The 16,139-nt window shown below is 38.4% G+C and overlaps 1 protein-coding gene across 10 annotated transcripts in view; it reads right to left on the minus strand.

The window, feature by feature from the left end:
* The window catches only part of cep170aa (centrosomal protein 170Aa), a 45,002-nt gene extending 30,529 nt beyond the window's left edge, over positions 1-14,473 (minus strand). For 8 of the 10 annotated variants that reach the window (XM_034898776.1, XM_034898778.1, XM_034898775.1 and 5 more), the window contains exons 1-3: positions 14,294-14,472; positions 3,902-3,961; positions 3,125-3,254 (exon numbers count right to left, since the gene is read on the minus strand). In XM_034898776.1, coding sequence (XP_034754667.1) covers positions 3,125-3,229 — 105 coding nt within the window. In that variant the 5' untranslated portion in view covers positions 3,230-3,254; positions 3,902-3,961; positions 14,294-14,472. Of the gene's footprint in view, positions 1-3,124; positions 3,255-3,901; positions 3,962-14,293 lie in introns of all 10 variants that reach the window. The other 2 variants (XM_034898770.1, XM_034898771.1) reach the window with 2 other exon arrangements.
* Between the last annotated feature and the right edge of the window lie 1,666 nt (positions 14,474-16,139).

Consider the following 16,139-nt stretch of genomic DNA (forward strand, 5'->3'; position numbering starts at 1 on the left):
CACATGGGGGACAACTGTAAGCTGCTACACAAAGTGGCACACAAAAACATATACACAATTCCCAAAATAAATTCCTCAATTTGGACGATTTGTCTTATCTTTCTATCTATCATTCCAAAGACATCACAAGGGTATAAATACCAGAACACACACACATACAGGAGCAGTAGACCCTCAGGTCATTGGAGTCATTGGAGGAAAAAAAACAGATCTCTTACAATTCTGCATGCTTCAGTAAATTACCCTTATTACTTGTCTCTTGAAATTTTCTTATCAAAGAACACGACTGTGAGGGGATATAGGCCAGCAGGAAAAATAATAAAAACTTGAAGGTCAACTGTATAACTGTGAAATGTCATTGTAAATGAGCAAGTATTGAAAGTTCATTCTTGACCTTGCTGAAATTGGTTAACTAAACTAACTCACCACAAGAATAAAAGAACCCTAGAGAACACAAGAAGTCCTATAATTGTTTAAAAAAAAAAGTGCAAATGCAAGCACATCTGCAAGTCTATGACAACTGAAGATTGTGTGATGCAATCAAAAGCTCCAGAACAGGAAGTGTTATGTATGCAAGTACCTGTCTAAGCGACAGTTGCATGGCGCAGAGAAGTTGTGTTTCAGATATTTTAGTTCTGTCAGTTAAACGCGTTACTAACGGTGTTAACGCAAACCAATTTTAACGGCGTCAATTTTTTTGATCGCAAGATTACATTTTTTTTTGGCATAGCAAATTTTGTAGTTTTTTCACATGCTGTTGCAACAACTGGTAACGTTAGAAAAACTACAACGCCACACCGGATATAGCTAGAGCGGAAACAAAACAACAGGCACGCCGCACACACTTGTTCGGGCTTGCGAGCCGGCCAAAGAGTACTAATGTACGTTCTGAGTAGATGGCGAGCGCGAAATGGATGCCAAAAAGATTGTGTATTGAAAGCTGAATTTTTAAAACTTACCAAATGGTTCCATTGACAAGACCAAAGTGATCTGTGTGTTTTGTTGTTGTGAACTGAGCTATCATTTGAGCACGTCCAGACTGAAATACCACTTAATGGCCAAGCACACAGATGATTCTAATTCTCTGCCCTCCCTCTTCAAAGTATTTTTTCTCCCTTTTATTGATGGTCAGTGTTACATTGTGTGAGATATTATTTTCCAACTGAGAATGTTACGTGTGAAATTGAACACTACAGTAGACTAGTATATTTTCAAATTGTTTAAGTAAAATATGTGTCGTCCGTTTCAGACTGCGTGAGCAACATTATTAGTAGACTTACATAGGAACATAGGAACATCAAATTATTAAACACTATTACCTAATAGTTTTTCTTTCTGTGTATATTCATAAAATTCAGACTCTAAAACCACCAAATAATAGGACATTGTTTATTTTTAATATATTTAGCCTAATAAATATGCAGCCTACATAACGTTTTAAATCAAAATAAAGAAATAAAACTAGGTTCTAACACACAGACTATTTTAGGCTTCTAAACTATTTGACAGATAATCGGGTTAAAGTTACTTTGTAGGGTGAAGCCAATTTCTAAATTCAAAATGAAAGTTTTGAATAAAAAAGGTGATGTGAAATCATGATGTGCACTTGGATTAAAAATTAATGGGATTTTTATTTATTTTATAATTCTGTTTTACAGAATAAATACAGCACAAAAAATAGTGGTCTGTCCTCTTCCTGCCCTGGAAGACATTGGCAGCATTTGTTACCTCAGCAGAGCCTCAACTATCACCAAAGACTTCACTCACCCAGGACACCACCTATTTTACTAGCATCCCTCTTGGAAGTGCTAAAGATCACTCAAAACCCACACTAACAGACTCAAACACAGCTTTTTCCTCACAGCTATCAGAACGGACAACCAGTGTCTAATATTCTCAATGACAAATTTCTCAGTGCAGCTTTTAACAAGTTAATTGTATTCATTTATTAATTCATTATCGTGTAGAATGTATGAATGAATGTGTTTTTTTTTGTTTAACTAGCAGCACCTTATAGGAGTAGCACTCTGAATTTTGTTGTACATTTTTAATGATACAATGGCAATAAAGGTTATTCTACTATTAGTATCTATTGTACTATTTATGCTCCAGCCTCTTCAACCCAGAAAGCCCATAAGGCATAGAGCATGACTTATGGATAATTTATTTTAGCTAACAACAATTCTACAATTAAAAAAATATTTTAATATGTTTACAAAGTGCTGTATAGAAATCAGAAACTTAGAAATATATCAAATGTATTGTGGTATTATTGGGATGTAGAGTGATGTTATAAGATAGAGGCCAATCTGAAAAGTGAGGCTAATTTCATCCACAGCAAAAATGAATAAATATCACTGAATCAGTATTGAATGTCTTCCTGACAGTCAGACTCTCAGACAGACCCTGGTACCAGTAAAAACTTCTGTCAACATGTAATCCTTTTCTCATAACAGAGAATGCACATTTTCCCCACTACAACTGACTCAGTCAGATAAGATCTGACTAAGGAGGTATCTGCCCCACTTTCTATAAATAGTGCAGTGACCAGAGATACACATGGGCATACACATGGGCTTGATGTATACACAGCTGCACAGATACTCAGTTAGAACGCGCACACACACACACACACACACACACACACACACACACACACACACACACACACACACACACACACACACACACACACACACACACACACACACACACACACACACACACACACACACACACACACACACACACACACACACACACAATAACATTAAAACATGTCCTGCCGCTGTAAGAGCAACAGCATGAGCATTGAGGGCTCATTGGTAGTGTGCTAAGTCATACTCAGTAAACAGTTAGCTTATGAAACAGACTGCCGTGAGGTCAGCAGGTTATTTATATGACTGAGAAGAACCCCATGAGTGCCAGGCTCTGTATGGTCTCTGGTTATATTACCTTAACAATTAGTAACATACTAAGACTCAGACTGCCATTTCTCTTTAATAAAGATAGCAACGGCTACAAAAAGCTAGAGAGTGGGTGAAAATGACACTAACACCTCTTGTCAGTTATGGTTCCTTGAAGCTGCCGTCAGTGTGGAAATTGGTGTGTAATGTGTTCTCACCTGTAGCATGAGCTCGCAGTCATCCCGGCCAACAAAGATCATTTCCCGGGGGAGTCGGTGGCGAGTCCCCCCGCTGCTCACCAGGAACCACGAGGTGACACTCATCTCTGCAACCTGTTCGGGAACACACCTACTGGGACAAAGCAAATAAGCAGGAGGTCATCTAATCTGTAGTTCAAGAAACAGAGCTGAACAGTTCCCACAATCAAAATAGCGCTAAGTACTGTATATTATCTAAACAAACTCACATCTACAAGACTATGGAAAGGATTTAGGATATCCTGAATATTATACAGTATTTAAAATAATAGCAGGAACATTTGCTTTGAATAACTACTTACAGTTTTTGCCAATTGCTAAAACACAATTTTGCAAACTAAGCTGGTTTTTAATCAAAATAATTGAAACCATTTACAAAAACACACACCTAAACCACAAAATAACTCATATATCCTGCAAAATAAGGCCCTAGAACCAAAACTACCTAAAGCATTATCAAAATCAAACTTTTGCACCAAATGGCACACACTTCATTCATATTACCAGATGTTTGTCTAACCAATTACACACTGTTGGGCATTCCATTATCAAAATAAACCTTGCAATATGTAAAAGTCAATTAAATAATGAATTTAGTATTTTTATAAAAGAAAAAAATTGCAAGCGTGGCCCTAAGGTTTGAATACCATTCTTTGGTTTATCACTGTGACACAACAATACAAATGTGAGTAAGTTGTTTTAAATATTGGGAATAAAATAGGGAGTTGTATTACACACCTCTGATCCAAGTAGCTCACTGCTGATTGACTGCTGACGACACTGCACAGCTAGGCCATCCTGAGAAAGGAGAAGGAAGGAAAAGGTTTTTTTTCCATTTCTACTCACAGAAGCAGGCAATTTATTTCTTTTCAATATGGTGTAAATAGCTGAGAAGAACATATGAAGCAATAAAGGAAGACAGTAGAATCACTGACAACGTGTAAACATTGGTAGGGATACACTGAATCAAAAAAACACTCCATCTTGCTTCGTTTTGCATTGCTGGTAGGGGGAACGAGGATGACTGGGCGGTCTTGCAATGTGATGCCTCTCCGTCTACGCCTGGAAACGAACACTAAGCCAACCAGTGAGAATCATCCTCTTTTTCTCTCTGCCTGCCCTGATCATTGCCAGATGTTAGAGGAGGAAGTGATGTAGGAATGTTGGCTGGCCTCACCAGCAGGACATTTATTTTCCCTCTTGCCTACCTCCTCCTCTCTTTTAGAAGAACTGTAAAGGAGGTCAAAGCGAGCCACACTTTCCAACTGCCCAGGCCTGGAAGAACAATATCAAGCAGAACTAACCGACGGATATGTTATCTATATTGCTGTTTTAGCTAACTTACTATGGAATGGAAGCTGTCTGGCCAAGCCACTGGCTGTAAACCTAAGCAGTCAAATGTATGTTTTAAAAAATGTCACACTGTCACAAGATGACAACAAAACACAAAGTAGAGCCTCTTAAAGTGAAGTGTAGAATCTGTTATAAAACATATTTTGAAAGATTGCTGCATTTGCTTAGACATTTATGTTATTTATGTTGACATTTAAACCAAGGTGTAGAAAATGTTAATACTATTCATAATTATTTATTTCAATATCAAATATAGTTTTCAAAGGGAAGCTTTTCTTGGTAATTTCAAGTGACATTAAAATATAAGGAGCTCTGTGCCAAGAAAAGCCCATCAGAGAGGGAATTAAAGATTATTGAGCTAAGCTGTTGCTTCTTGACCTCATAAGCACTTGGTATACCAACTCAATAATCCCCAGGGTAAAATTTTAATCAACTGCACACCTCTGACAGTTCCTCGCATGGCGGTGTTAGGGATGTGACTTTACCAAAGCAACAGCTGTCTCTGATGTAAAAGGGATCAGTTTACATCACAGTGACAGCTCAGAATTTTAACGATTTATATGATTTGTGAAACATTTAATGACAAAATTGTAGACAGTTGTAAATGTAAAACACAATAAGATTCTTGTATTGTCATTTCTCAGCTCTTACATACATTACAAAACTAGATGTATCCTTTAAATTTAACCTATCCTATACACTGGAGCACCAGGGAGCTGCAGGGCAGCGCCCGGGTACCAACTCCAGTTCTTTTGCCAGTGGAACTTACAGGATCGCATCTAACATACATGTTTTGGTGGTTGGAGGAAACCGAAGCACCCGGATGAAACACATGTGAATGCAAAACATTCAAACTCAACACAGAATTGTCCTGCACAGGGTTTGAACCCAGTACTTAGCAGCACCTTTTTGCTGTAAGGCGACTGTAGCGCCAACTGAGGCGAATATTGACCAGGCTTACAGTATGTGCATGGTCAGATGAAACTATCCATTGTACAAAAACAATTAAAATCCCCCGTAACTAGACCACTGACATAAAACTCACGCTAACCTTAACTGAATTAAAATTTCCTAAATTTAACCAATATAAATTGAGCATGGTTCACCAAAATAACTCTTATAATAATATAACTAATTCGGAGGACTACAGGTAGAACAAATGTCAGATTTGATTTTCTTAAATCCAATTAAACCGTCACTGGCCAGACTCCAAGCTAGTATCTCATGCTAATAATGTGCATTCTCGGTTTGGTTTACACCATTTATAACAGTGTTCACCAGCCATGGCAAAACATGACCATGTATTATGTGTCTGATGGAAAGGATATTGTGTTTAGATCTTACACTAGAAAACACACTTTGAACACATTATCAGAGAAAGCCATAAAAGAACAAATACAGCATTGCCATTACACTATAGTTATGTGTGGGTCTCCCCCCCCCACTTTAACCAAAGCATCTGAAGGCTTGCTGTCTCAATAACCACTGCACACTCACTGCAGAATGCGATGTGGTTGAGGAGCCTGAATATGAGGCATACCAGCCTGTGTGGCGGCATTAAAAACCTTCTTGTTATCACACATGAAAGGCGTGGCACAGCTGGAGGAATGCAGTGGTAGGTCTGACACAGGGCATGCAGCTGAGAAGGATATACTTTCTGCTTAACATGTGCTTCTAGTCCTGATGTTAAACAGTCAGGTCACCGAAAATACAAAAAAACACATTTTCTCACTTAACTCTAGCAGTGTCTAGCCATGCAGATAGTCAGGGCCAGTTAGGTTTGTTACAGACTGAAAAAGTATAACAAGAAAATTGAATCAGCAAAAAAAAGTGTCCCCGTTACTCTGGATAGTCAACAAAAAAAACTCAAAACAATTAGTCTTGGTTGATAGAAAGTTAAATGGTAAAAGTTTCTAACAAAAATGCAAAATATTATCTAGAACCAGCAGAAGTAAACCCTACATGTTGACATCCGAAAAGCAAAAGTTAGGAAGAGATGCAAAAATGTTTAATTCTAAATATCGATAAATCCGTTCAGTGTTGAGATGCAGGAACACAAAAACTGTTAACACTCGTAGTATGGTCTCATATTAATTCCACTCTTTCAGCAACATTCATGCTGGGGCTAATAAGGAGGAATAGTGACCTCATGGTATTGGCAGGAATTCCCCAACCCCCAGACTTGCACATATTACTATCTCCCACACACACACACACACTCGCACACACACACACAATTAAGGAGTGAAAGGGCAGGATTATTCCAAGATGACTGTGAATTCTTTGTATGAAGGAGACTGCCGTGAAGAGACAGGAAGCATGCACTGCACCTCCTGTGGTAGATAGAGCTTACTCGTGTTAGAGTCCACATTAGATGTGCATCTGATGTTGATTTGACTGTCTACTCTTGAATGAAAAATCTTGTGCCATCTAGAGAGGCTGCTCACTCACAGCTCAAAAGGAACTGAAATACTTTGTACATTGTCATGAGGAAAATCATCTTACCGTAACACTAACAAAGGCATAGATTTGAATAAAATGAGAATAAACACTGCTATTTTTATTCATTATAAAATAAAATGGTCAGACATTAAAAACAAGTGGGATGATAACAAGCAGTGCTGGATAATCAGATTTATTGGATTTGGCTAATCACTTTTACAGCTATGTTTCCGTTCTCTATCAAAATTGTTTTATAAGCAGTCTTTTGTCATTCAACAATCCATATGTTTTCCCTCTACTCCGAACTAGCAAATCATAGACACTGGCTGAAAGGGGACAGGAAGTGACGTAAATGAGAGCTACTTTCTATACTGCCATCACCTAATATGTTTCTTTGCTGCACCACATGGCTGCTGCTCTCCACATAGCATCTGGCTCCAGTGTGTATCCCAGGATGATGCAACAGTCATACTCATCTGCCTAATCTCCCTCCCAAACTGTCACATCACCACCGCGACCCTGATGGCTGACTCAGACCGCATCACACACACTGACAGCTTCTGTGTGTAGCCTCCTCACACATACATTTACTCGAACACACATATGCTAAGCAAACCAAATGAGAATTAGGGGAGAAGTAACCAGAAAAAAAGAGACAGACGGGCCCAACTCATACTCTTGTCACACACATTTCCATGTGGTCTTATGATAAGAGCCAAACTTAGCCCTAGTAGGGGTGTGGTCTCTGCCTAGACTGTACAAGTTTAGCTTCATCTCAGTGTAGCTGCATTAAAACTTACTAGCAGTTACAGTGCATCATTAAACCATGCTTGGCTAGGACACCCTATGTGTAGGGCTTCCAATGGAAGTACTGTAGTTAGGACAAAAGAAAGATATGGTCTTATGTGATATTTTGCTCCTCGCCAATTGAGTAATTACAAAAGTTGTTCAATTTAAAAGGTTTTAGGCATTTCTTGCTCTGAACTTCCATGTCTGGTTGGTCGTTCTCCGAAATATCCACTGGCAGACAGGAGGTAATGCATTTACTGTTTACAAGAGCAGCAAAAGCTAAACATAAATAGCACTCACTACTAGTTATAGGAGCTAGAGCAGCGATAGCCCCCTTGGCTGAACAGATGAAGACCAGGCCAGTGACTGAATTAAATTAAACTATATACAATATAATAATACAATATCATGATACTGACTGATGGAAAAGTGAAAAATTAAAACGTGTCTTGGAAATGTAGTGGAAAAACGCCACAGCAAAGACGGCTTAGAACAAAAGATGTACTTAGACCAAAAAAACATACTTTATGTAAGACCTGAAATGTAATGACTATTATAATCAACATTGCAGTTTTGCAACAATGGAAAGAAAGAGAAAATAGGGTACGTGGTGCTAGACACATGAAACCAATATGGAAAGTACATTAAAGGCCAAGACAGACAGAAAAACAGCTTATTCCCTTGAAAATGCTGATGCAAGGTCAGTAAGTCAATAAACAAAAGACAAGGGAGACTGAATCGGTCTTGCAACCCTAGAGGTGTTTTGGAAGAGGGGGAGCCTGCAGACCCTTACGGGTGTAAAAGAAAAAAACAGTCAGCCAATTCAAGACGAGACATCTGAGCAACCTCTGAACAGACAGACAGACAAAAGGCTTTTTCAAGTCAGAAGCAACAGAGTCTACTGTAGATTTAAAAACATGACAGTGTACAGTAGAGCCGGTATCTATTTTTCCTCTCTAATATCAGGCAAAAACAGAGACAGGGCTTTTTCTATAATGCAGATAATGATAAACCAAACACTTGTAACAAGCTGAATGTATCAGCTTCAGTATATGAGCTATATTTTGTTGCGCTTTCAGTAGTGAACTTTATATATTTTTGTTCCATTTTAAAATCCTACTTCATCACCTGTAAGCATAATGGTTTGCTAGTTTTACTTTCAAGAACATACTCTACCACAAAGAAGAAAGAGGAATGGATTGTGTATTGCATGCGTGTGAGTCTGATGTCACCTGGCACTTTGAATGACCTGTAAATAGCTCTACAGAGCAGCCAGTCAATCGAAAGTTAGTTTGACCGCATTTAAATAATACAGTACATGAAATGTTCTTGGTCTAAAATGGAAAGTGCATAAAGGAGCATGCCATGGCTGCTCCAGGGATATCAGTCCTGAAAGTCTTTGATTCCATTTGACATTTGAACAGAGGTTTCAAAAGTATTCACATTCAATACTCAGGTAGGAGTATAGATACTAGGGTTTCAAAATACTTCAGTAGATGTTGAAGTATAAACTCAAGCTTTTTACTCAAGTAAATGTGTAACAGTACTGGTTTCAAAACTACTTAAAGTATAAAAGTAAAAGTAATGTAAGGGTAAAAAAATGCATTTATGCCTATTGAAAATGAACATATTTTAGTACAATGCAATTACATTAAAGAAGCATATAGGTGTACTACTGAGCGTTGACATGTGTTTAGGGACCGGAAAATATAATGACTAGGGCTGCATGATATTTGGAAAATATCTAATTGTGATTATTTTGACTGGTATGCAATTGCAACATGATTCTCAAGAAATTATCATTTTTGTATAATTATTTTCATTTTCATAAAAAAAAAAAATATTTTAAATGATTGAAGTTTGATTTTTTTGCTGCAAGGATCTGTACCAAACAAAGTTTTTTTAGACTGTTGGATACAATTTGTAAGCCAGGACATCTCTGCAGCACCACAATACTTTAATTTAAAATGATTTGACACATGTTTTGTCTTTCCCTGCGATTTGGATATTGCACTAGCTCATTAAGCGACTTTAGGCTGAATGTACTTTGACCCTCTATATCCCAGCCAAGGATACTCACATACACACAAAGTAAATAATTTATATTTTTTTGCCAGTTTAATGCATATAATCATGTTTTCCCCACTATGCTTTTGTAAAACTGAATCAAGTAAGTGGAGGAAGATCAAATGTACTAAATGTGTATTAGGAATGAAAATTTAAAAATGTAACAAAGAGAAAATGATCCATGCTGTTGACCAATGCATTTTTTAATTTGCATAATGCAGAGACTATACACCAGCACTAATCTCTAACGACAGGACCATAGCACCATTCAGGGACATAATAAATCATTATGGTGTCAGTATAGCACCTCAAATCTGCAGAAACTTGAGTGTACATGTGCATGTGCGGCTGTATGTGTGTTAATGTGGCTTATACATACAGCAGGATAATAAAACATCCCATGCAGCAGAAAAGACCATATGGTGCAGAAAAGCGGCCAGACGCATCACATGACGCAGTTGGCGAGAGGAACAAACAAGCAAACACCTCCATTTAGCCAGCATCCATCCAGACTGCTTCATTGTTATTACCATAAACAACCCAGCACACCCCTGGCCATAAGAAGTAAACCCACCACGTGCTTGGTGACCCCTGTGTTTCGCATGACCTAGAGACCTACATGTAGACATTTAAATTTCACGAATGTTGATAACTTTACGGAATGTACCCTAGTTAAAACATAGCCTGCCCTTCAGCATTATCTGGGACAGTAAAGTTATTATTCCTATGGAGTCTAAGGGGGGGAAATCAGCACTCTGAACAAGCTTGTACTGATAAAGAGATAATAAAAAATAGATTATGAATAAGTTATAAGAATTAATGAAGCACATGCCCTGTGGCATAGTCTTTATCAGTGCGTGTAATTCATTCTCCGGAGCGTGTGTGCAGTACATTTTTCAGAAAATATACAGAAATAGTATTCTGGAGGCAGCTTTCTTAATGGGGCATGTGTGCAGAAGAATACATTTAATAAACTAATATGCAAACGCAAAGTTACCTTTGAAAAGTAAAAGCAATGACTACTATATTGTACTAGAGCTGAAAAGATTAGTAGAATAATGAATTGAATGAAGCAAAACCCTGTTATGATTTATATCCTAAATGCATATCAGTGTTTCCCATAGGTTGAGAATTTCCTTGTGGTGGTGGGTGGCGCAGGGTGTGACGTCTCATGGCGGCGCGCATAATAGCTGTGTTCTGTAATAATAGGTTCAGCTATGAACTAGTCAAACGAAGGTGAAAAGAGTGACTACATAACATGATCAGATCATTTAGAATGAAATAACTATTTACATATTAAACAAATAAGACTAAAAGATGGTGAAAATATTGCGATACCATGCTGCATCCGACACAATATCAGGGGAGTTGTTAGGGCTGCACGATAGGAGGAAAATATCTAATTGCGAGAAGAAGAAAAAAATGACATTAAGGACAAAATTTGAGGCTGCACCAAAGGGGCCTGTAGTGTTCTACCCCCCTCCCCCCAACAACATTTTTCTAAAGGCCATAATGCCTATAATGTTATATTAAAATGTTAATGTTGAAACATTTGGGATGCACCTGTTTCAGCTGCATGTATGCCCATTGAAAATGAACACATTTTAGTTCAATGCAAATACATTAAAGAAGCATAGCACTGACCGTTGACATGTGTTTCATGGACCGGAAAATATGATGACTAGGGCTGCATGATATTTGGAATATATCTAATTGTGATTATTTTGACTGATATTGCGATTGCAATATGATTCCTAATACTGACGGGAATAATCCCTTGTATCATTAGTCTCATTTTCATTGAAAATTATTACCATTGAAAGAAATTTACATAAATATAGCGTGATTTTAGCTAGGATCTGTACCAAACAAAGATGTTTTTCTTTAGGCCGTAGGATAGGATTTGTAGGTCGGGACGTCGCTGCAGCACCACAGTACTTATATTAGAATGGTTTGACACATATTTCGCCATTCACAAATATAGGGCCCCCCTGTTATTTGGATTTTGCACTAGTCCATATTGCAATTAATTGTGCAGTCACAAAGATGTGAAGGTCACTCTTGTGTCATTTTTTCGTTTTGAGAAGTTAAATGGAAAAAAAACAGAAACGCCCTTCATGTTCCATAACACGGGAGAGGCTGATGATTATATACAGTATATAAATTGCTTCATGCTTTTTTTCTGCACTGCTATCCTGTTTCTCCCTTTTCGCACCACGTCCTCTTTAACTCACCTCCTCCCTTGTTTCTCTCTGTGACTCTGCACACGCGTCAAAGCTTCACCAGGCAAAGCTTTCTAACTCTCGTAACCCTTTTAAAGCTTGTACTCTGGCAGATTACAAAAGGGAGATTCACTGCCATTTTTACCCGCTGTTACCCTGGTTCAAAACACTTTAAAACTTGTTGAAAAGAATGGAATACATTAGAATATTAGGTTCCAGGCTTGGTTGTTTTAAGCCACAAATAAAACTCCCTGACCACTGAAGTAATATGAACTCACTTCCTAAACTTCCTACTACACACAATGGCCATGGGCAGGTCAGACAACTAAGTCCTCCAACTATAGACTAGAACAGAAAATAGGTTCATTTAATTGAAGGATACCCATACTATACATGTACACATTGCTCATTAATCATAAGTATTATGATACCGAACCAGACACAACTTTCAGTGATTCAGGAAGGATGAGATAGAAAATGAAAAAGCATGATTTAACTTTATTTTGTCTGCTCAATGTTAATAATCATCTTGTGACCAATGAGCACTGACAGCGTGGTGGCTGTAGGCATCTATATTTGAGATTTCAAGTTTGTCATAAGAAAAACAGAGCAACACAAGAATGGACATAAAGAGTGTGAGTGCACTATTTCTATTAATTCACATGGCTGCCTGTGTTATCATCTGTACTTCAACTGTGTAAATGGACATGTATGATGGCTAGCAGTCTAGGACACTTCTTCTACTTCCTCTTTGAGAGTGCAGCAACCGTCCTGTGACACTGACACAGTTTTTAAAAATGCAAACGCCTGTGGAGCCAACCCGCCTGCCGGCAACTATACATTTGCGGAGAAGACATGAAGGAGGAGGGAAAAGGCAGAGTGAAGGGGAGAAAGAAACTGACTGGATGGTATTATCTGCACATTCTTTTGCCCAAACCCCCCAAAAATGTAATTCTTACAGCTAAGGGAGGAGGAGACTAACAAGACTCACTGGTGTGCATAGTTCTTCAGCTTTCCAAGAACACATCAGCCCAGTATGAGAACAGTGGAACTAGAAACCCAGACCTGGTATGAAATCAGTCTCCACTGGTAACTTTAATGCCTCTAGACTAAATTAAGCGAAATGATCAAGAGGAATAAACACAGTCAAGTTGTTGCTCCTGCTAGAGATCCATATTTCAAATGTTTACACAGTTGTGTAACTTTGGTATTTGTCATGCATCTGCTTCTAGTATTGAACAAAATCCAGAATTCATTCAATACTGAATACCTGATAATTAGACAATTAAAAACGTGCATTAGTTTGTTTGTAAGAGGAATGGAAATAAAGTGTCTTAAAGATATGTATGAATTTATAATTATAAATATTAGCATTTAAAATACTGAAATGCAGTCATAGCACTTTTTTTAAGTTTTACATCTTATGTGATGATGACAGCCAAAATCAAACTGAACACAAAGAGAGCGGATGCATGTAGGCCAGCTAGCTACATCTGCCCCACGAAAACAAAGCCTCCACACAGAAGGAGGGAAGGGGGGGGTCCGACATCGGGAAACATTTTTTATCTACCTTACATAGTGCAAAACCCACTTAAATAATCTACCCTATAGATAATATAATTAGACTCAAAGAAGGCCCCGACGTTAATGTGTTTCCAATGCGATAAACACAAAGCACCCACTGTAACCGACCTTCTTTGATGTGCATCCTGTCTCGAAAGCCTCGGTGCGGTTGCAGAAAGATGCAACTAATAGAAAATAATAACGACTCAATAACAAGTAATAATAGCATTTATAGGACAATTGCGGCCGGTGCTTTTAGAGAGGCAGCAAAGTGCAAATCGAGGCTGTGTCGCTTTACAAAGGCGGAGCAGGGCAGGCTGGTCATGCTGCTGCTGCCGACAACACATAGCCATCCAGTTAGCCGCCGGGGAGTCAGTCCAGTTTGTTTAGCCGTTATTAGCATACAGGCTATTTCCCGAGCTGGTTTATTACATTTCATACATGCAATTATTCCAGGTTTTAGGGTTTTAATGTGAGAAGCTCCAAAGTCTGCGGTGTGATGTCGGAGAATTTTGTGTTAACATTGAAAACCCACATTGACATTAGAAGGGCAGCACAAAAGCAGAAAATCGACAATTTCCTTCTTTTTTTTTCTACCGCAAACTTGATAGACCACAACGTTAGCTTAAAGCCTACTGTTAGCTGTATGTTCTACTATTTACCTAAGTAAAAGTGAAGTATACCACTCACTTACCCGTTTCCTTTCTGGTGTGTGTTTCTGTTGAAGGTGTGTGTGGTGCCCAGCCCTGCCGCTGCTGCAGTTCTGTGCGTCGGCCTTCTCTCCTTCCGTTGCTCAGCAATAATAACGCTTCTCCCTGCAGAATAGCGGCGAGCGGACCGACATCCTCAAAGAAGCGTCAAAGCGGCGGTGATGTTTACGGTTTCCGGTCCCAACTTTCAGCATAAACTCAGAGCGACCCTTATTTTTCTACGGCTATATGGAGGGACCACGATGCGGACATTTCTGAGTCAATGTTGCTAAACCTTGAAGTGACAGACTGAATGTGCATCTGCAGGATTAAGCAACATTGTAGTTCAACAAATCTGTGGGGGATATCCTGATTTTAGCCACACAAACACAAAATGCTAAACAACTGGTTAATGTCAGGCTACTCTGAACTTCTGGTAAACTAGCTCAAGAGAAAATATGTTGTAAATTTAGCTTTAGTAAAAGTAGCCTACATTTTACCTAAAATGTCTTTTTCAAAATAACTTAGGCCTATTAGAATCTGCAGTGTGAGTCAGGAAAACAGGAAGATCAAGCTGTGGATTCCACTGAAGAAGGTACAACTTAAGTTTAACTGCTTCTCAACTAATATGATCATGATGAACAATCAGCCGCAAAAAAATGTTTCCTGTTATAATAAAATGTAAAGGAGGAAATACAACCTAAAGACATAAAATGGCCAAAAATATCCCTATGGCAAAGTAACTGCCATCACTGTGCACTGGAGCTGGGCAATATATCAATATTATATTGACATTGTGATATGAGACTATATACTGTCTTAGATTTTGGATATCCATAATGGCATTAGTGTTGTCTTTTCCTGGTTTTAAAGGCTATAGTAAAGGAAATGTAATTTTCTGAACTTGCAGACTGTTACTCTCTTTGCATTTATACCACATAGTCATATCCACATTACTGATGATTATTTATCAAAAATATTTTGTGAAAGCTCCAGTCTACACTACAATATCGTTGCGGCGATATCGAGATATTTGGTCCCAAAAAAAATGTCATATTTTCTCCATCAGCCCTGTGCACACACCCGATCATAGGATTAGATGCTCGCATCTCATTTGAAACAAAAACAAACAATATTTTGAAAGCAGATATTAATTTTTGGAGTTTGGGGGTTTCTCTCTGGCTAGCTTGACAGTCTGCCACAGTTCATTCTCAGCAGCGCCTGCGTCTACACTTCCAACCATGGATGCTTCCAACTCGACCAGCCAGGCAGAACCGGGTGGGCGGGTTTCCTGGACTCACAAGCCTACGTTCCAGGGTCTGTAGTGACTAATCATGGGCTCCGCAGCTGTATTTGATTCTGTGCAGTACCCTTAATTACTACAATCATGCTGGATCAAACGTGCATTACTTTTTTATTTTTTAACGATAATCACTTTCAGATATTTTTAACAGTTTGTCAACGTACATTCGTAATTAGAATCGTATAACCGCACCATGTAACAAAATAAACAGCTTGTATGGTGCCAACGATTTAATTTAGGTTTTCACTGTTTTTAAATAGTATTTTTTTAATCGTATGCATTACCACCAAAATGAATTAGTCTAAAACGCACAATACGTTTATTGCCATCTAAATATTTTCAAATTCGAAAAACGTTCTCCGGTTATATGTCTAGCACAATGACGTAATGACGCTCCCTCCCTCTCGGCGTGTGAGCACTCGATTTATATCTTTGCGGGTACCGACAAAACCGCTTATAATGTTTATTTTTGAACTGTACAGCTGTCCCGTGCAAATGTTTAACTTTCAGCAATTGTTGGCTTTTTCAGCACGGTTGTATTTACTTAT

Source organism: Etheostoma cragini, chromosome 17 (assembly GCF_013103735.1).
Source record: "Etheostoma cragini isolate CJK2018 chromosome 17, CSU_Ecrag_1.0, whole genome shotgun sequence".
Taxonomy (NCBI): domain Eukaryota; kingdom Metazoa; phylum Chordata; class Actinopteri; order Perciformes; family Percidae; genus Etheostoma; species Etheostoma cragini.